Source organism: Trichoplax adhaerens, genomic scaffold (assembly GCF_000150275.1).
Source record: "Trichoplax adhaerens TRIADscaffold_3 genomic scaffold, whole genome shotgun sequence".
In the NCBI taxonomy this organism is placed as follows: Eukaryota; Metazoa; Placozoa; class Uniplacotomia; order Trichoplacea; family Trichoplacidae; genus Trichoplax; species Trichoplax adhaerens.
This window is the reverse complement of record NW_002060945.1, coordinates 4,819,190-4,842,083: the sequence shown is the minus strand read 5'-3', so window position 1 is coordinate 4,842,083 and position 22,894 is coordinate 4,819,190. Positions and strand designations below refer to the sequence as shown.

Here is a 22,894-nt window from a genome sequence, read left to right as displayed (position 1 = left end):
TGTAACATAGCACTGTACTGGACGAGTGTTCAATATATGGTCATAATAGATACGACAGTCTTTGCTCTTGCTATGAATTATACAAATTGAAGACAGATTTGATTCTACTTTTACTGACTGGAAACATGATAAGTGCGATATTGGATTGTCATATTATGACTTGTTGATAAATTATTTGCTTATTGTTAGTAACTTATCATCGATAGCCTAATTGAACGATCATCTGATATCCGATCTGATCCAAATACGCGCATAGATGCTGGCCACGATCATCAGCATACGTTCTACTACCAGTTTACCATACCACATTCTCCCTTTCGCGTACATCTACAAAGTACGCTCACATGCAAGCAGTTTCGCTATTGATTTTTTCATTTTTCACTTTAGAGATACTATATCGGCCACACTTTCAACATGATTAAATCGTTTCATATAGGGGTAACTCAATACTTTACATTAGTTGAAGTACCGTTGCCATTAAAACTACCATAACAAGAAAGCAACAGTTATGTATCAGCATAGTTATGTTTAAAATCAATTACTTAACCTAATTAATTAATCTACAGTATGTATACGCGTAATTATAATCTTTAGTTAAAAAAACGGGTCGATTAAATAACTAACATATTTCATATCATCAGCCCGAACACACAAAGATAGTAAAGTGTTATCTATCCGCTAGCAATTATACTGTACAGTGCTGTACAGTATTGTATAATTTTATTTTATCAAATGGATGATTACAAAATGCGCAATACGACGATAGAGTCTTTGCGACCACTAGTCTATTGAAAATACACATTCTTTGCCAATGAGATCAAACATAAAATTACTGATTATAATTTTCGAATTACAGCTACAGTAACTACTGTATCTATGCTACTTGGATTATACTGAATGTACTGTACACTATACTGCACAGTAGAGACGAGAGTGTTTGGGTTATTAGATAATTCATTTCTCTCTCTTATAAGATCTCTAGCGCACATTAAATTGTACAATATTGAAAGATGATTTTACGCATAACTATTGGTAGAGCTGCAATCTGAGGGCGAGTCCGTAGACACATAAAAATTGAGCTTACTCGATTGTAGTATTTACAAATTATCGTTTAACTGTAGTTTATGATTGTTAATAATCCCTATTGTAGAATGGTTTACGGCAATGTACTGTACTAAAGATCTCTTTCTAAAATTCTTGATATTACCTTTGTAAAGTTGATAGCAAAAGTAAAACTATGGTGATCGTACTATTTTGGATAGTTAGTACGATTTAATATGCTGCTTTTTCTGAAGTAGTTTTCTCATTTTAAATTGTTTTGCTGCTGTAATTCTCCCTGAATTAAATCTATGAAGGTTCACATTATGGCTGTCTTAGTATTTCACTATGATCTTCAGATAAATGATGCACAATTGTCTATCGGAATCTCAATTGCTTGAATATTTAAACAATCTGGTCACTCTATAGACCTCTAAGGAAGATCAAGATGAAAGTAACGACACTGACCAAGATGCAACTATCGAAATATCGGTTTCGGATCCGGAGAAAGTTGGTCAGTGAATTGCGTCATTGTTTTAGTTTTATAATATTTTATAGTAAGCTGTTCGTCTGTAACGATAGTAATCACATCTAAGTATCTTAAGTATACAATTAGGTTCTATTTGCATTCGGTAGCACATTGCACTAGTGTAATATAACTTTAACTCCATGACTGTTATATTGTTATGCTATCTTTATGGGTTCTATTGAAACGCATTATCAAAATATTGTTTCATACAGGTGACGGAATGAGTTCATATTATAAGTATACCATAACGACAAAGGTATTACTTTTAACGTTAACACTTATTTTTAACCAGATGTTAACTTCTTAGTGTAATTCGACATTCAGTATAGCAATTTGTATCCGTATCCTCCAACCATCCATATCAACAGTAAAAGCTAAATTACTACTTGCAATGACATAACTATTATCGAGTGGCAATTAATTGTATAACACATTTATGCACCATACTGAAAATAAAATATGGCAATCCTTATATTTTTACTCATCCTTATGTACGTGTATAGTAGCAGTCGCGGTGGAGTTACTTAGTTACTTAGTTAATAAAAAGTTTACAGTTCTTTAGAGTTTTATGCTTAAAAGGACTGCTGCATCTGTAACGCTAAGTAATTAATCTATTTGGAATGTATTCCGTATTACTTCCAAATGTTAAACTTTCTGTATTATATACGTGATATCGTGTATATATACCTTACATTTTAGACAAACTTGCCGCTCTTCAAGAAACGCGAATCGAAAGTTAAACGTCGCTTTAGCGACTTTCTAGCCCTATATTCTCGACTCAGCGAGAAGTATACACCGAAAGGAGTGATAGTTCCACCAGCACCGGAAAAGAGTATGATAGGTAAAGTACAACAAAATAGCATACTTTCCTACTAATTTAGAATGATGCTGATAGTACCAGTCATTTACTTTGTATGAATATTCTTATAAAGGTAATACAAAAGCCAAATTCAGTGAAGGAGGCGGTGCTTCGGATTTTGTTGGAAAACGAAGAGCTGCATTGGAGAGGTATTTGCCTTCTACTTCTATTTACAAATTGGACAGAATATCTTTTCTAAAATGCCGCATCACTCTTTATTAAATTATTAGATACATACTGCGTACAGCTTCGCATCCAGTCCTAAGGAAAGATACGGAACTGCGCGAGTTTCTAGAGAACGAGCAAGATGTAAGGCAAATGCCGTAATTTTTACTTGGAAATCTCTTAAGACTTTAACTGTAAGGGGTCTTCATTATAGTTACCACATGCTACGAATATGTCGGCATTAAGCGTTGGAGGATTGAAGCGTTTTGCCAAAACACTTGGCCATCAAGTAGAAAAAATTACGTCTAAATCTCTAGAATCCGATAGAGTATGCAATCTTTCTACTAAGTAGTCTTATATATCTAAGCATAAAATAATATTTTGCGTAATTTATTATGTATTAGTGGTTCGAAGAAAAGTCACATCAATTTGAAAATTTGGAATTACAATTAAAAAAGCTGTATGAATGCGTCATGTCTCTTGTAAATGCCAGAAAAGGTCTTTATTTTAATTATCCTTATTCGAATTATAATACCACTTCAGTAACCTTAAGCTGTTACAGCTATTGTTGCAATACATTGACAGTATGTTTAAATTTCATATGCGATTATCTCATGAAATAGATTCCGCTAAAAATACGGGTGAATTTGCAAAAGCTTGTGCTATGCTTAGTAACGCTGAGGAAAATACAGGTCTATCCCATGCTCTCGTGAAATTAGCAGATGTAGAAGAGAAAATTGATCAGCTAATGCAAAAACAGGTCAGGCTAAAAGTATTTGTTTTGCTAGCTTTAATATTTGCTATCACTAAAAAAAATCATTATGTATTGTGCCACTTGTAGACCCAAAGTGACTTTTTTCTTTTGGCGGAATTACTTAGCGACTACATTCGATTACTAACTCCTGTAAAGGTTAGATTAGATTAGATTCTGCAATTAAACTAATATTCTGCTATCTAAAATAACTATCCTAACCTGTTATTTAAACTACTGGAATTAATATCATTTGCTATGCAGAATGTTTTTCATGAGCGCGTGAAGGTATTTAGTCATTGGCAAAATTGCCAGAATACGCTTACGAAGAAGAGAGAAACTGAAGCTAAGACGCAAGCTGGAGGAAAAACGGAGAAACTGCAACAAATTAGACAAGAAATCAAGGAGGTTAAATATGATAATAGATTTATATTTTACGTGGTTATGGCCAAAGTTTAGTATAATGTGTTGATTCGTAAAATAGTGGGAAACAAAGGTTGAAAATGGACAAAAAGCATTCGAAAAGATTTCTGATGACATTAAAGATGAAATTGAAAGATTTGAGGTAAAGTTACCATTGCTCCTAAATTTATTGTTAAAGAAATGAACAAGCCCAATGTAAGTAACATTTTTGATCCAATGATATCTTCATTACTGTTACAGAAAGTACGAGTGAAAGAATTCCGTGATATAATTATCCGTTATGTTGAATCTTTATTGCATACGCAGGAGGAAGTAAGTGGCATCTTCAAGTTTATGTTTTAAAGTATTATGTCTGATTGATAACAATAACGAAAATCTTTTATTAATAGTTGATCACTTACTGGGAAGGATTTATTCCGGAAGTTCAATCGATTGCCTAAACCTTACTTATGTTATAATTTGCCTATTTCAATATCTTCAAAGTTGTGAGCACGAAATTCCTTATAATGAAAGTATTAGTAGTATTTTTGATGGATCCATATGATAATTCTATAACTCATCTTGATACAGGATATTTCATTATCAATGCATCAGTTTAGATTAATTGAAACAAAGGAAAGATAGGCATTTGATATCATAATTTGATTATACCAATCAGAAATTCGTTATGCTTGGTACAGTATGTCTTCATTATGATAAGCTTTGATATTACTGTAGTTATTAAATTGTGATTGTAAATGTATAATCTTGCACGCAATTTTGTTGGCTATTATTATTCAGTTACTTGGATTCGTTCAGATTCTTTATAATCACTGACATTTCTCATCGTAAAAATAGCGTATTAAACTTAATATCTGATATAAGGTAATGTTTTTTGTTTCTAATTAATTATGAATAGTCTCCAACGGGTAAAGTTTAGATAGAGCAAACTATATCATCGTAGTTCGTTAAGTAAATAGCAGTACAATATAAGTTATATCTTACGGCAAATAGACATTGGCCTCGATAACCGTAGATTTATTTAGTAATGCTATATATTAATGATATGCTGTTTTTATGCTTTATTGTATCCGAATATATAAATAAAAAAAATAAAATGATATTTTCAATGTTATATCTACCGTAAATTTTAATTTATTACGGTAAATACTAGATTCTAATATATGTAGAGACGGTTGAAGGTACTTTATTGAAAGTCAGAAAACTGAGTCTTCTAGGTATTCAGAAAACGGTGCGTTGCATCATATGATCATTCAATCAGCAAATTGCTATGCTATAATACCAATGATAAAATTGTAATCCTCACTTATTTGAATGAATTACAGTATGGATGAACACAAGTGTCACAGATACACCTCCGAGAGTTCCGGTTTCAGTTTGAACCAAAATACTGTAGTACAGTGCAGTAGTATTGTAATGTACAGTACTATTCTGTACCGTACTGTTCAAACTCGCCACGCCCGAGAACCTGTAATTTGTTGTACTGTAGACTATGACGGTTTACTACGGTTTACGGTACTTTATCTGGAAATGATACAGTATAGTGTTCACTCACTGTTCAGTAAACTACGGTATGATACAGTATGTACCAAAGGTGCAATCATATGCAGTACAGTACTACAGCAATAATTAAATTGTAGAAACAAACATTAATACTGTACTGTGTCTAATAATAAATTACGATTGTGCGTGGTTGCTGAGGAACCGTTGGAAGTTGATTTGTTGCCATAGATACGCACTGGGCACAAACAACTCTTTGGAGAAAATTGTTTTATACTGTAGATGATATCTTACATCCAATATAAGCATCGTATCATTCTGGGACTCGAAACTCTCGACTCCCCGTAATATAACACGAATTAGTTTCTAGGTGGCAATCACAAACGTACTCATTTGAAGCAGGCCGTTACTACTTGTCCTCACTAGATAAAAAAACTTCATTATTGTGCGTTGAGTACACATTCTACATTGCAAAGTCAGAAGAACGTTGCAAAGATCGTAAATTTGACAGTTAAGCCGCTTATATTTTGGAGATTACTTAACCCTATTACTACAAAATAATTAAAGCATCGCAGGTATCGAAAACTACTTATTGAATATAATCGCGATGGCAGCAACTACGAATAGATCCAGAGGGCTTCGTGAAATAACAGGACCTACACCTCATAGCGTAGCATTGGTAAGTGAGAAAATTTTTAGAGCGATATATCAGTCATTATTTATCAGTTCCATTCAAAATTTAAAATTTTGTCACGATGTCGTACACTATATTATGATATAATGTATATCAGCTAAATCAGCTATATAAAATGGGATAACGCTAATAAATTGGAACCCTCAATTACTATAAAAATAATCATTACGTTTCCACGTATTAACGTTAGGTCGCTCGTCCTCGCCCTTTTCGTTCATCAGATCATATCGTAATGGCATCACAAAGACGAGAAAACATACGCAATGATGCTTTAGAAATCTTGGCTACTACTAAGAAAACAGATATGAAGGTAACATTGAAAGTTGATTGTATTGGTGGACTTAAGGAATCAGATGTTAACATTCAACCCTTGCCTCTAGCTAGAATTTATAACTGTTATGTTAACTTTATTATTTCGAATTCTAAAATTTCAATTAAATGAGAATGTTGATATTTAACATCAGGCTAACTGGGAAAACAGCACACAAAAGAAGATCATGCGAAATCACATCAATAGAAAAATGGATGAAGCTAGTCAAGAAAGACGCCTTGCTTTAGAGGAAAGACGAGATCACTTACGCGAACTACTTTATTGCGAGGAACAGCAATATTTACAAGAATTAGCTTCATTGGAAGAAACTACAATAGAAAGACAAGCTAAAATGAGGGAAAGAGCCAAATATTTAAGAGAAAAGAGAGAAATAGAAAGGCAAAAGCTGGTTGAAGAAAAATTGGACCAACAATTCAGGTTAGAGAAGAAGTGTGTTAAGCAAACACAGCTGTAAGAGGATCAACTAATATTTATCATTAATGGTCTATTAACACTATTCGGAATTATAGAGAACAGTGCCAAGAACTGAGAACCTTACAGTCCAAGCGAATTGAAGTGGAAGTTGCCAAAGAGAGGCAGTATCAAATAAATGTTAAGGAATTACAAACACAAGAACACAAGAACGGTAAATACTAATGTAAAGTTTCTACTTTTATGTCTAACTAAGTAAACTTTTCATTGAATCTTTGCCTTCCGCTATCTCATATCAACAAATTTTTATATAACAGAAGAAAAAATATACGCGGATTTATGGGAGAAGGACCGTTTAGCTAAATTACAACGAGAAGAAAATGAAGCTATGGAGCTTCATAAGCGAAATAAGCAAATTTTGGAGGTGAGATTGAAAAATCAGCTTTTTTACTTTCAATAATTATAATAAATACACAGAATTACTGAAATTAAACGAAACAGAATACAGTCGTACAATATTTAATTGCTTACGTCAATCATGTTTACTCCAATTTCGTATATGCAATATTTCTTACAATACTATATCACTCTTCAACTCGATGCACAAATAGTTCCATGATTAATACTCACTAATTCTTCGACCATGACAGACTCAAACTATGCAGATGGGAGCATTAGAAGCACGTAAGAAAGAACTGCTTAAACTGAAAGAAGATGAAGCGAAACTGATGGTAAATGCAGCAATATAATTACGTATTCTAAAATATTTTAATTGCTGTTTTGTTGTATGAGGGTTATAATGTTTACATGAATCCATACTTAATGCTTGATACACAATGTTGCTTCGACTTCCTAACGAAATATTTACATAAAACAGGCGGAAGAAGCTAAACTACGAGCCCTAGAAGAAAAAAGAATGTTGCAAGAAAAAATAGCTCGCCAAGCCGAAACTAGGAAGATTCATGAGCAATCATTAAGACTGAAAATGAGAAAACAAGCTAAAGAATTACAGGAAGAGTTAGATACAGACATGAAAATTTTAGAACAATTAATGCAAGAAACAAGAACTGAAGAAAAGCAAGAAAGGGAAAGAAAGGTATGTTAAATATATCTACAACAAAGTATAAGATTGGCTTTCGGTACATACCTCTAAGATCAATATAGCTAACATTAATTTTCTTATATAAAAGTTTCATTCGTAAAAATAACTAATTACTATTTCTCTTGTTGTATTATTTCCTAAAAGACTGCTTTACGCGAAGAAACTATGAGATATCACGAATATCTTAAACAACAAAAATTAGAAGAACAACGAAGAGAGAAGGAATTGGACACATTAGTAAATACTGAGGTAATCATAAAAGATGCTAAAATTCTATTATTGGTTGTCATTTATAAATAGAATTTCTATAAGACATCGGGCTTTGTAGCAAGATTTGCTACTCATAACAATCGTAGATTCGTTGATTTAGAGTATATATGTAGATTAACCATTTGACGTTTTGAAATTTCGACGAAACTTCGTATAATAATATTATAACATGAAAAAATGACGAACTTAATAAAAAAATCTAACTTGTTAGTTATCTAGTAAGCTTCGAACTAAACTTTGATATTCATGTTAGACGAATAACGCCAAAGAAATAAATGAGATAAATATTTTTCTCCGATATTTTCAATTCTCCCTATCATAAGTTATTTCCCACCAGTTAATAAAATTTAATCCTGTAACTTATTCAATTATGGTGTAACTAATCAATCCTGCAACTTATTCAATTAGATTGAAAAACAATGGCAGAAACGAGATCAGCAAAGGCGACGAGAAACTGAAGCTCGTAATAAATTGATGGCTGAAGTATTCGAAACCAGAAGACAACAATTACAAATTAAATGTAAGCTTCTCAAGTATTTACGGATGAACTAATGTTCACTATTCGGTTTATACAGAAGTCATACCATAACCATACGCATGTAGCTCTACAACTGGTAGAACACCTATATCATTGTCTACCATGCCGTACTTACACCACAATTGTAACTAATTAATCAATAATAGTACAAGAAAACCGAGAACGCCAGGCTAAAGAAGCAATTGCCCGTCAGGAGCTACTGGACAGTATGGAGGAGCACAAACGCTTGGAATTACACCAAAAATTAGAAAGAAAAGAGGTATTATTTAATTATCATATGAAGTTTACTACCGCTACTTCGCTATTTATTAATCCGCACTACTGTATTTTTGGTAATACGAATATGTGCTGGGTATGATAATTGTTGGCAATAATGTATATTTTTCGATTTTCCTTTAACAGCATGATTTAGCCTACAGACGTGATTTAGAAATGCAAATCAATTATCAAAGCCGTATCAAAGATACTGAAAGATTACGACAGCGAAAACATGATCAAATTGAAGTTGTAAGTTAATTGTAATGTCTAATCATGTTAAAATTATATAGAGTTGCCTTCCAAGTATTGATAAAATTAAATTCTAAGCAGTTATCTTGATGCACTCAGCGAAAATCTCCGCGTGTATGCAATCTGTACTTCTACATTAAATTTCTATTTTCTATAAAGTTAAAGTAGTTTATAATTACTGTATGTCTAGTAAATCAATGACTTCGCCCGAGATCTTTATATGCTGATTTCGATTCTATGTACCTAGACGGCAGAGGAAAACTATCAACGCAAATTAAACTACGCATTAGACAACGTGCGCCTAGAAAATGAGCATCCTTGGAGAACGATGCTCAGGAATCAATCAAAAGCTACCTAATTTACAGCAAGGCAAAAATTGGCAGATTATGAATTGACTACACAAATAGACTTCATCTTAGCTGACTTGCAACTGAAATAAATATGCAATAAGTATAAGGATCAAAAGAATAACTAATTAAATCAACATGCCGTGTAATGTATATAGTAAATACAAATCTTTCCATATTGTCTGGCTTGCGAACATGTCTTACAGCTAAAGATTGTTAGACTAATGGTTGAAAATAATTATTACTGTACATAATGTAAAAGGATTTCGTTCTTTTGCATCACATGATATCTATTGATTTAACAATAGCCTACAGCCACTTGCTGGATTCGTAAACAGGATATCGATAACATTTTCATACACGCCAAAAGGAAATTCCTTATTGTAAACTATGTCCATGTATCATAGGTGATACGCGTATTGTCGACAAAGCGAAAGCTATTGTTACAGTAGTAATTAATATTTCTTAGCTGGTCACCATGTTAGCTATTAATATTTTTGAAACATTGATAAAATAAATAAATAATCATGGTCATTTGGAGTGCTGTTTGAGTTAATGCATTGAACTTAAATAACTTCTATACTTCAGATGCTAAAAATCTTCGTATGAACTACGACGTTGAAATTTTTACCAACTACATAAACATATATAGGACAAGCGTCTAGCGCTCTACCGTATATGGTGACATCAGCAAAATACTGCAATTAAATATATGTAGTATCCGCATGATATACAATATATCATATTGTACATAACGGTATTTGCCAAGCGAACCAGCTGAATTATCTACATTGCCTTCTGTTCGACTGTAGAGCAGAACGATGTATGATAATCTAATACGATACCCTTTGCGCATACCATTTGTGATTTGCAAAAATATTATACCAACACATAGTATTAACAAACACAAAGCGTTGAATCGCTTTAATATTGATCATTTGCGAAGGTATATAGCGTAGGTGATACTGTACTATCTGTATTAAAACTCGTATTATGATACAAAGCTACACCGTTTACATTAAGTCATTGATATTTATAGGTTACAAAAATAGATGAGTAAACCATCGCCACCAGCGATTATTGTCGAGATAAATAACTATAATGAACAGCAGCAACTAATAAAAACTTGACCGTATTTAAGATCAATAAAAATACTATTTAAAATCGAAAGATTAGACAACGTTATCATAACTAATTATACATCACAATTCCTTTCCAGGATACAATCACCTTCGTGCATAATCATTAGAACAGAGATTAAAGATTCTAAAATATCTACTGCAAACAGCAAACGGGTAGAAAAAGAACTAGTAGCATAATGGCGCTAAAAGTCAGCCGTAGTAACTGCTACGATAAAAATTAGGTTGTTTTAATGTTAACTTCGAATGAAATTAATATAACTATAATGTGAATGTTATACGAGTAAATTGCTCACATACTACTCATTTCAAATCAATTTAGTCGTTAAATAAGTAAAAATATTTTTGACCAAATTGCATGGTATTAGCTAACTGCACTATATTTGCATAAGTGAGAATATATATGATCAGATGAATGAATATTTCTAGTAAGTCTGACAACAACTATATCTGCATATCTGATAGTATTTAAAGTATATCTCCGTTATACTGGTACCGGTGTGGAACGCGTATTTGGGTTATCCGCACAAATAACACTACTAATACCAGGTTCTTGTGAAAAGGCGAAGCCAGAGTGAGTTGATCTTCTACGTTTTACAGTAGCCGAATGTAAAGAGCCATCATCGATGTCTCCATGATTAATTTGTTGCCATCGTATCCGCTCCGTTAACGAAGGCCGAATAGTTGTATTGTAATATTCTTGTAAGACACTTGGTGTTAGAATAAAGACCGTTGCAACTGCAGTAACAAACCAAGCATAAGGATTGGAGAATACTTGAAAGTGAATTCGAACGTAGTTGAATTGTGAAGCGGATAGCGAAAAGAACGCATAGGAATAAAATATAAACGCATACACTACGAATGATAACATGCTGACCCATATAAAAACGTGCATAATAACGTTCCAGTGCTTCGTATACAAAGCAATCTACAAAAATTAAAGCAAGGCTATCAATATACCACTAGTTCTTTAGCAATAGGCACATAATTTTGAGAATATCTTTATTATATTGATTTACCTGTAAATTCACGACTATTACCAATGTAAACGCAATTACAGTTCCAAGAAACTGCAAATTATCTAATGTAATACCATTATAATCAACGCCTCCCATATATAATGCTAGATATGGAATAAAAAATAGCGCCAACGAAGCGCAAACCCCTTGAAATAGAGACGCCATAAATATTTTCTCGTTGAAGAGGACATTTTGTTGGCCTGGGACGTACATTTGAGGATGTCGAATGCTGTATTTATCGTTAACATCCTATTAAGGTAAAATGGTTACATCACAACCGTCAATTTCGAAGTAACTACAACGGCGAATCTATCAATCGTGATGAAAAATCTTAGTAAAAATGCAAGATTTTTTTACCTGCTCAAGAATAGCAAGACCAATGACCGGCAATGATGTAAATACCACGTTATACAATGTAACAAACCAGCTATCATATATAGCCTATAAAATAGATGGTAATATTAGAAATACATGAAATCATATCAATAAATGCAAGTTAAGAATAAACCAGTATGCTACTAGAATGTATAAACTTTTGATTTCTTCGCAAAATACCTGAGCTGAAAAGCCACTGAAAATACCGAACCAGAAATGGCAAAGCGTGAAGGCAAAGTTCTTGTAGAAGAAATAATTCAAAAATTTGCACATTCGCATATAATCCCAACGACCATGAACGAGTAAAAGACGCTCAAGAAATTTAAAATTGTCGTTAAAGAAAAGATCGAAATGTAATGTTTTGAATTTAATATGAAAAAATATAGCTTTTACATCTAAATGAAGTTATTTCAAGGATATCTAAATTGCGCTAATGAATAATCACTCGACATTACAGCTTGCATGCCCTCTTGACCACTGATTCCAACACCAATATGAGCCTCTAAAAATTAGAAGTTGGCCATTAGTTGTAATGGTGACTATCAAACAACGAAGTAGAAGCGACTCAGTACTAACCTTTTATCATGCTGACATCATTTGCACCGTCACCAATAGCTAATGTAACAGCATTTTTATTATCCTTGACAAGCTTTACTACAAGGGCCTACAGTATGCGTTAAAATATTTGCAAAGATCTCAGCGAAGTAGACTTCAAGAAGTAATTAAAATATTCGATAGCTGTCAAACCTTCTGTAAGGGAGTAACTCGACAGCAAATTATTGCATTGCATTGACTTGCTAGATTTAAAAAGGTCAATTTTAAATCGTCTGCTAAAGCGTACGCCTAGGTAATCATAACGAAGGATATATTTTATAGATTGAGATACACTGGATTTTCATGTATGTGAGAATATAACAGAAAAATATTTACCAAACTATCACCGTTGATTACTAATCCAAATACATCCCGCTGAAAATTTTGATAATAGCATTAATAATGCAGTAAAATTTGAAAAAATAGAGATATATCTTGATTAAACAGGTAGCATACATCTTCCTGAGAAGTTTGTGCATTGTTTTCATTTCGCGGTTGCCCTTTGATATCAGTTATTCGCTGCTGAAAATTTTCAATAGATGATCTTACAGAGTCCAAATTATTTCCATTAATAATAAAAACTTCGTCCATGCTCTCCGTCAGTAATCGACAGGAATAACCGATATTTATAGCCGTTTCTGATATTGATAGTCACGAGGTGCAAATTTGAAATGATAAAGAGATTAAAAGATGTTCTATGATTACATTATCACTAAAGTAATGTCTACGATAGATAGGTATCTCCGCAAATGAAATGACTTTATTACAATAATTCGTAATATGCAGTACTGTACCTTGTTTATCTCCAGTCAGGACCCAAATCTTAATATTTGCCTAATAATTTATTTATATTAGTCTGGCAAATACTGTACAAAGCTTACTTATGCTAAAATATCGTATTCAACATTTTTACTTGTGTAAGGTTTGCTATTGTCTCTGGAACGCCATCTTGAAGTTTGTCTTCAATGGCAGTAGCTCCAATTAGAGTTAAGTTTTGCTCAATCTCTTCGTACACCTACGTTGAAAAATTTCGTCGTTAATGTAGTCACAATATTTACAATGCTGCTGGTAGCATCTAATTGCGCCAATTCATCATACTAACCGCGTCTAATTTCTCATCTCTGTCGATAGTCGCAGTGCTAGGATAGTAATAAAATCGAAATCATATTTAATCAGACCTGGTCCGTTCTATTCTGACAAGGTTTACCATTATCTACGCATATTTAAGTTAGTTAAAAATCTATAAATTCTTACTTGGCAGCGTGGTGTCTAACTTTCCACTCAGTGTAAAATTTTGGATCAATTATTTTCTTTGCCAAGCACAAAGTACGGAGACCCTCACCAGCAAAGGACTTAGAATTTAAGCAATAAAGATACGTAAATTAAAAGAATATAAAATGGTTATGATACTAATTTGTAGTAGCATATGTAAGAGATATTGCATTACATTTAAATGATCAGTGGTTTTACTCTGCACGTCAGGACTGGAACCTTCGAGGCGTTCATATATGACAGTATCTACATTGGAGGATTTGAATAAATTAATACATAAGCAGACAAAGTATGAATGTATGATATTCGTCTACTTCTTACCTGCTCCTTTACAATACAACACAATTTCGTTTCCGTGGCGTACGATAACCTAAAAATTTTAATATAGATTTAATATCCTTGAAGAGAAATTATTGGTACTATAGTATCAATTAATTAATAAAGATTGTCATACCGACATTCGCTTTCGAACGTTGTTAAAATCTAATGTACACAAAAGTTCGTATTGTTCCTATGGTGGAAAGATTTTGGTATATAAAATATAAGCCTTATCACATTTTAAATTTTATAATCTAATTTAATCAGAACCTCTTGTCCTAGGCATTCCAAAATCACCATCGAGGAAGATCGTTTCTATAGAAAAATTTCACGGTTACTATTTTATGATATCCTTATAACATTACCAAACTCTCGCACAAGATTGTGAAACTTATAGATACAAGTGACAAAACCTAACTCATTTTTGAAAACTCAAGAATAAGATACATGACATTCAGACAGCGTTGTATAGAAAGAGATTAGCACATCTTGTAACATGGCTCATAAGAATTGATATCATATTAAGACAAAATATTGATTATATTATTAAAATAGATCGATTTAGATTTCCAAGGATCATTTCATTGAATAATAAATAAATCGCGTATTATTTGCAAAGAAGTCGCTATAAATCTTAATATTAAGTCTGCAAAAAACCAAACAATAACTCATAAGTATCGAGCTGCATATAAGCTATAACAAAATTTGAATATCTAGGGCTATTCTAAAGTACCAATAATCGTCATATTATTATCAATGCGTTCTAGTCAGTCAATGTGTCCCATTGGCATTTTCTATATGCCGTTTTAATAAACTAAACCCTAACCTTCCCCTACCTGCCCCAAACTAACCTAACATAAGAGCATCACAAGTCCATCTCGGAATTATTAAAACTACTAACTTAAGAAAAATTAAGTCACGGATAATACTTTGCGTATCAAAATAGTGATCATACCGAAAAATTAAGACATATAGACGGTGACAGTTATATGATATCCCAAAATATCTTAAGTGCCGTATAACATATCGTTGACACAGTCCGCTAGCAGAGCATTACTGGTAAAATGGCAGTACTGTATACACGAAACTCACTACAACGATTGTATGCAGTCAAGCCATATCTGAAGTTATAATGTTTAAGACGAAAGAAAACTGTTGCAGCATAAACAATAAGTTAGACTAAGTTGCTGTATAAACACTAATATGATATACGCAAATATTTACCGTGAAAACAAAGCCGAAATTTCTTGCTGCTTCGACTAAAGCCGCTTCATCTGGTGATTGAGATTTATACACCAATTCTCCTAAACATCGAGCCAAAACATTAGTTGAATCAATATAGATAGTTAGGGATATCACATTTAGCTAAAATTAAAGCAAATGATCATTACCTTCTGACTCCTCAGCCATTACCGTATGGCATAACGCAAGCAAACGAAAAAATTCTTGAACGTCCTACAAAATATGCAACGATACAATCAATACCAGTCAAAAATATTTTCATGTACATGCTAAATTGTTGCATAACATGTATTCGCTAACTTGTGATAGACCACATTACCTTAATACCATCATGACAATCTTGCAACAAATTTTGATCGAAAAATTCAAATTTTGGAGTGCAAAAGCGATTTGCAGAAAAATCAACCTTCTAGAATATTTATGATACCAGTCATAATTAATCGTATTCTACGTTTTAACTGTCATATACAGTAACATTCATATCACACACTAATTAAGTAAATTCTAAAATCTTACTTTATTGGTTGAAAATGATCGCTCAGATAATTCCTGATCACCTAAAATGTAGTAAATTAAGTAAAATGTAAAAAAAAATAACCATCTTCTTTAGTAAATATAACTATAGCTATTAACTGACCATAGACTGTTCCAAGGATAGAGCATCTATTGAATGTCATGACATTTTGCGTTAAAGTACCAGTCTATTAAAGATGAAGAATATCTTTCATTAAAGCCTAAATTAAAAAAGTACAGGCTATTCGATGAATAAACTTACCTTATCCGAAAAAATGTATTCAATCTGCCCTAACTCTTCATTTAAAGTCGTAGTCCTGACGTAGTATTATAATATTTAATATCTTAAATTTTACTATGTTATATCACGTGAATGTAATATGGATATAAACATAAATTAATATTAAAATGTCACTAATTTTAGTTTTTCCAATATTTTTTACCTAGCTTTCGCAGGCGTATCAGTCTTTTCATGATACATCTTAATATCCCAATCAATAGTCCAGCTTTGACCCAATCTGATGATCTCAACACTGTGAAATAGTAATAATATAATTGAGTAAACTGATACGTACTCTAGTATGAGTATAGCAAACAGAGTACAGGTTAATACTTGCCTGACATACAATGATATTGGCACTAAAGTATTCAATAGTATAATGTAAGATAGAAACAACAAAGCTCCGATGCTGGCAGGGTCATGAGTATAAGTTTCCCACGGGAGGTAACGCCTGAAATACTATATAAACGACCCAGCTAAATATTCTATCTTATTTTGCTTTACGCAGTTTATTTCTACTTTTCATTTGCTAGACAACGTACTTGGCCTGTGCTACCTTCCCATAAACCTCCAAGAATTGCACCAATAAGAGAAAAGCAACAAAGTATGACAAAAATCTGCAGAAGTACATTCGTTACATAATAACAAAGCAGGATTAATAATTATTAATGGTAAATAACGTACAAGAAATGGCACAATGTACATGTTATATATAGGTATTAATGTTTGAAATTTCAGCAAGTTTTTACCAGTAAGACTAATGAATTCATGACTCTATCTAAACGGGTGCGCTTGAAACGCGGCGAACCTAGTAATATGAAATACTTAAATTCGTATTCAAATCGAAAAAATATAATACAATGGTTACAACATCACCATTCGATCAGTTGTACGTACCACTGTTTTGCATCAGCTTCGTATCTTTTCCAGTAAACACTACAGTACCATATATCTGCTTTGTATTACGTAAAACACATCCTCTCAATAGTATTTTGTCATTATCAATCGCATAGGTTTCACCATTGTATTCAAGTGTCCCTTGATATTTATTTAGTCGATTATTTGGTAACTCTGATTGCAATGTTGCAGTAAAGTTGACATAAGAGCCTTCGTTTACTCCTATTTTTCCAGTAACGGCAAGTGGTTGACGAATTTTTAAGTTGGTTTCGCTGTATAACACGTAAATGAAGTTAATTTTTGCAAGGCAGATATTATATAACCTACTGAAATACCGCACTTTCAATTACCCACTATCAAATGATCCGTTACGCATGTCAGTGAAAACAGATCGTTTCTATTTATCATTAATGTAGTAGACAGAGTTTTACAGTACTAATTTAAGATGTTTTAAATGATGTTACAATATCTGGACATCAGTAAAGTCGAAATCGGCCCTACAGCCAAATGATAGCTACAGAGCGGAGCTTACTACATAAAGTTCTAAAATGTACCCGTCAAGATCAGCGGTTTCAATAAAGCAGAACATGCTTGCCTCACTTGTCGACAATAATAGTATATCCGCCTAAACAGTTAGAAAATGAATTTAGAAATGTACATACCAAAGCTAGCAAGATATAGTATTATATGCCATTCTACTTACTGGAACGTGCTGATTGTTTTCTATCCGAACAATATCGCCAACTTTTACATCTTTCCATTTTATAGGTTGAAAGCTGTATTTAAAAGAAGCTAAAATTAACTGAAGAGTAATGAGGACACCGACTTAAGTAATTTACTTCAAGTTTTGTAATAAGTAGAAATAACCTTCCATTTTGCAATACTGTTGCTTCTCTATTATTAATTTTCCTATCACTTTGATGCCGCTTCTATTTAGTGAACAGTACAAATACATAACATTTCGATTTTAGTGTTTAAATAAGAAATTGTAAATAAATGACTAATGTAAAGAATCGTAAAATTTTAGTCAGCTTACATAGTCATCTACACCGTCTTTGGCAGCAGTGATTCCTAGCACTATAACCAATGGCACTGCCGTCGATATCGGGTTCAGAGCATTAATTTGTGGTATACACTGTTATTGCAAGTGAGAATGAATGGCATATATATAAGTACATCGAACAAATGTGTATAGCCGATATACAGTTGCAAAGGTCATAATATGTGCTCTAGTAAAATTTAATGACCGTACTAATAAAGATGTCACAGAATCCAGATAATATATCACTCTAAATTGCATTTTTAATAATTTTATCTACAGAACAATTTTAATAGCATTTTTGTCGATTAATATTTGGTATAGCGTTGTTATGCGTAGACACGATATAATATACTACTGCATTGTATGTGATTCTACGGATACAAAATTTTTCGTAATGAACACGTACACCGTAAAAAACATTCAGTACTGCAAAATACTACGAGTTTTTAATAGTCACTTGTTAGATTATAGAGATAATAACATCTTTTTATGGCACTTATGCGATCGTTACTTATTAATATTTATACATTATTTTATAATGACTATTAGTATAACTCACTAGATACGTATTGACACCGACTTAGTAAAAATGTATTTTAACGCAAGACTTACCTGTAAAATTAGTAGAAAAAGAAAATAGGCATTAGCTACACGTCGAAATTGTTCAAACAGGTTGATCGGAAGGAATGTCAATATCGTATACTTCGATGTTGTAATGTCATTTCTCTGCATAGAAGACACCAGAATTAGTAAAAAGCATCATTTCCAATTCCATTATCAGATTTAGCTAACCAATGCTACGATTATCATTGAATTACGTCGATAAAAGGGTAATAGCAATGTGTTGCTGACAGTGAGAGTTAATATGTGTTTGTGTAGATAGTGTGTACGAAATTAAAATAGTCATAAATGGGATAAAGTTATCTTAACAAACAATAAATCTAAATTATAAATATTTAACTACTGCTTGGTTATGTTGTTGAAGACTCTTCTTCAATTGACGTAAATATACGAGAATATATACATATATCAACCTAACATTAACTAGTAACGTCACATCACTGTACTATTATATACAGTTATCCTGGAAATGAACAATGCAATAAAATATAATCTTCCATCTATTAATATCATAATTCTGTCGTATTCAAATTTCACATAACAGCAGAAAGTATACTGGATGAAGTACAAAATTTATGGTTTGCTACTGATTAGTGAATCCAGATATTCTTGATTGGGTTTTACTAAGAACAATAAAAATATTTCCTCCGACTTTGGTTATTACAAGGGTAAGTTACATTTTTTATTCTCTATTAAACAGTTCTGTAGATTTGTTACTTCTAAATCAAGCAAGAAGCAAGCGAAAAGCTACATTAATCAAATCGTAGCTACTTATTCTGTCATAAGCATTGACATATATCTAGTAATTTAATACCTTGTAATAGTAAAGTAATTCTAGTGATCGAGCAATAATATAATCGAACATTTTCCGGCAATAAAAACTAAAGTGCTTACATTGTGTTTACTTTTAATTGCGAAAATTAATTCTGCCCGGATTACCATCAGTTACAGTATATTTACAGAATATGTCACATCTAGTGTTAAAATGTGCTTCTATGAAGAATCTGGTGTTACTTCCAGTAGTCCATAACTATACTAATTGCAGCGTTCAAAGATTAATCATATTATGGTGTTACTTCCAGTAGTCTATAACTAACTATACTAACTGCAGCTTCAAAAGATTAATCACATTATACGTGTAAAGGACATCCTGATCGTCCAAAAAATATATTGTACTGTATAATATTGTAAAATGAATACTGACTGTACTGTAAACAGTATGTAACACACAATATAGTTATGTTATACATTCAACTTCGTCTAGCTTTACGTTTAGGCTATTACTACAATGATTTATAATTCAGACAGAGATTATTCAGTAAGCAGGGTAAACGGAAGCTATTATAATTTACTATATTAAATTGTAATGATCTTCCAAATTGATGTTCTACAGCACTTTTATTACAGGTAACGAATAGTGCCATATATATACTCGTATTACTGTACTGCAAAGGAAAGCAATACCTATAAAATGGATTCATAATTAAATCTCAATTCCCAGGTATGATTACAATTGTGTCTGATAATACAGTCCTATGAATTCTAGTTCATTGTACATTAAATCGATTGAAAAGCCGGAAGATTATACACGTATAATCCTAGGCAAAATCATAACATATGATAAATTAACTATACTTTCAATTTTACAATTTAATATATGTATATCCGCAATGCAATGTAATAACTAATAAAATAAAATATTTAACCAACTAATCGTTTTATCTGTCAGTAATACGGTGACAATGCTATAGAAAATTAAAAAGAAAAAAATTGAATAGTCGTAAATAATCTTTTGTTTGACTGTAGAGAATACGAATTATTTGATCGTATTGTGGTAAGAAAAATAAATCGTTTACAAGATTAAAATTTGAACAATTTTTAATTCTTAAAATGAGAAATTGAATATCCGATATTATTATTATCGGTTTCACTAGCGAATACGAGCACACGTATATTTTAAAAGTCAGTTGAAAGTAATACATTTTAACAGCAAACTAAGTATCTTGGATCATCATCATCAATCAGAGGCACTTTTTGTTCCATGTACGTCGTACGTATAATATTTAATAGAATGTGTACTACACGTATAGCTATCGTCTGTATTAGAAGGGCAAAGTATCAATAAGTGTTAGGTAATAAAAATTAGTAAAGAATAAAGGGATAAATTATAGGCGTAGTTTTCAGAAAATCTCTAATTTCATATTACGTTATGCATTATTATCGAGTCGTTAGCATATTGAAGTGATCACAAATCGACAACAAAACTCTGTCAAATCAGACAGCAACATGGCAGTCGTTGCACTTATTTTTCGCATTGATGACTGGATTATTATCGTCCAACATTACTACCCTAAATCTATCTCTGTGTAATTAGGCATTCGGTACTCGTGTATAAATTTATTTATGAAATAGTATTTTATTTATTTATTTATTACTCAATATGGCTGGCAGCCCGCTTGTGGCCGATTGGAATGAAGATCTAGATATACAGTATGATTTTGTCTATCAATCTGAGAATCTCATGTCATTACGAGTATCTACTGTTGCACTAGACGTAAAATAATAAATATTTTGTCATTATGCATTCAATACTACCCGACTGCAATGTCATCAACATATAAAAGGACAAAGACAATTAAATTATCAAGGCACATAATAATGATCGTACTGGACTCGTCCATTCGCGTGCAAAAACTATATATGCATCAAGGTATTTATTTCCAAGCATACTACATTCAAAATACTGTAATTTAGCAGAGGGTACCACCAATAGATGTACAGTATAGCGAAATAGCGTGGAATCATATGAACAAAATTAATCCCTAATCGTGGTGATAAAATAGAATAAGACACCACCTTAACCTTCATATCAATTTCAATAACGATATCATCAAGACTTTTGCTAGTGCCGTAACGAAAGTGAGAATTTGATATAATAAATCATAATAGTATCGTCTACAAAAGTAATACATCCTAACTATATTAATTAATTCAACATGAAGACTACCGAATGTTAAACAACAAAATAATACGTGTACAGTCGATTAGAATATACCTACTCTGTACTATGATTAAAGTATAGAAATAAGTTTAAGACATTTCTCTATCTTCGAATTCCGGAGTAAATTTCAGAAATTACCGACAAAACTGTAGTTCCAATGAGAACTTTGTAGTTTAGCAAACCATTAGGTATCACCCATGTATTGTAACACTTAACAAGAAAGAAAGAAATCATCGGGTGTGCTGAATTAAAGAAGCCATAAATTATTTAGAAAACACATAGAGCGAGCGGCCTGCTGTAACTCACCAATTAATTTATCAATGTTGCCATGCTAGTACTACCCTCAGTATCACCGAGATAAAATGCAGTAAGAACAATTCTAATGCAACTAGCTGTCAATAAATACCCAGTAAAAACTCATCAATAAGAAGCAATACCATGTCAATGCTAAGTATCCAGGCGCATACTATGCAAATAAAGTCCAGATGGCTATCTATTAAAATATGCAGCTGGTCTACTGTAATTTTATGTTTAGAACTCTCTGCATCAGTAAAACCATTAAAAAGTAATAAAGCTCTTTCTTTCAATTTCCATACACTTCATGCACTATATAGTATGTATTTATCTTCACATAATATCCAAGCCATAGTAAAATTGTACCTTGCTGACTACTAACCGTATGCATATTCTCGCATTCGTATATTAGTAATTTATCATGGATCCATTTCAATCCAATCTACTTATAACAATTATACATGTTAATTATCGATTGATTCAGTGAATTCAGCGTTACTATACTGTACTTGTACGAAATCCTAGAATTTGTTGATTTCATTTCATGACGTAGAATCACATTTTCTACTCAATTGCACATGTAGTAAGTCTATAAATATCTGCAAATTAGATTATTCTTCACAAGGGTCACAACCCATGACTTATAAAGCCTAGAGATCGAATGTTCTAAGAATTACCCTTGCTTGATTTGATGATATTGTACAATATATTATTACTCCTACGTACTGCATAGGTACAGTAATAACTAGGAACAATAAAAAAGCGTCATTGGAAGTTGTCCTAGAACGATAATGTTTGTTATATATATCATAAACTCATCAG

At 32.3% G+C, this 22,894-nt stretch overlaps 3 protein-coding genes across 3 annotated transcripts; 2 read left to right on the top strand and 1 right to left on the bottom strand.

The window, feature by feature from the left end:
• Positions 1 to 1,518: 1,518 nt before the first annotated feature.
• Positions 1,519 to 4,205, top strand: TRIADDRAFT_22154 (uncharacterized protein; the record flags this gene model as incomplete). The annotated part of the gene is made up of 13 exons (XM_002110992.1): positions 1,519 to 1,552; positions 1,780 to 1,823; positions 2,267 to 2,408; positions 2,500 to 2,575; positions 2,657 to 2,735; positions 2,806 to 2,919; positions 2,996 to 3,089; positions 3,215 to 3,351; positions 3,433 to 3,501; positions 3,607 to 3,750; positions 3,827 to 3,907; positions 4,006 to 4,077; positions 4,155 to 4,205. Coding segments are annotated over 13 exons (1,137 nt in total), but the record flags the coding sequence as incomplete, so codon positions are not given.
• Positions 4,206 to 5,872: 1,667 nt separating this feature from the next.
• Positions 5,873 to 9,677, top strand: TRIADDRAFT_63249 (uncharacterized protein; the record flags this gene model as incomplete). The annotated part of the gene is made up of 12 exons (XM_002110991.1): positions 5,873 to 5,944; positions 6,150 to 6,269; positions 6,424 to 6,707; positions 6,800 to 6,915; positions 7,019 to 7,125; positions 7,352 to 7,432; positions 7,579 to 7,797; positions 7,948 to 8,052; positions 8,482 to 8,593; positions 8,758 to 8,870; positions 9,014 to 9,118; positions 9,366 to 9,677. The coding sequence occupies 12 exons, from the start codon at positions 5,873 to 5,875 to the stop codon at positions 9,474 to 9,476; spliced, it is 1,545 nt and encodes a 514-aa protein (XP_002111027.1). The 3' UTR covers positions 9,477 to 9,677.
• A 1,411-nt stretch (positions 9,678 to 11,088) lies between these two features.
• On the bottom strand, positions 11,089 to 18,888 carry TRIADDRAFT_23045 (uncharacterized protein; the record flags this gene model as incomplete). Its single annotated transcript, XM_002110450.1, has 33 exons — positions 11,089 to 11,532; positions 11,624 to 11,872; positions 11,981 to 12,064; positions 12,179 to 12,384; positions 12,444 to 12,500; positions 12,575 to 12,662; positions 12,746 to 12,841; positions 12,929 to 12,967; positions 13,049 to 13,230; positions 13,387 to 13,426; positions 13,506 to 13,607; positions 13,695 to 13,731; positions 13,847 to 13,944; positions 14,040 to 14,110; positions 14,186 to 14,234; positions 14,319 to 14,375; positions 14,453 to 14,497; positions 15,407 to 15,486; positions 15,574 to 15,637; positions 15,744 to 15,833; positions 15,941 to 15,973; positions 16,045 to 16,125; positions 16,200 to 16,254; positions 16,381 to 16,463; positions 16,551 to 16,676; positions 16,760 to 16,834; positions 16,967 to 17,025; positions 17,115 to 17,386; positions 17,669 to 17,739; positions 17,818 to 17,890; positions 17,982 to 18,043; positions 18,151 to 18,249; positions 18,769 to 18,888. 33 exons carry the CDS (start codon positions 18,886 to 18,888, stop codon positions 11,089 to 11,091), a joined length of 3,387 nt encoding a protein of 1,128 aa, XP_002110486.1.
• Positions 18,889 to 22,894: the final 4,006 nt, after the last annotated feature.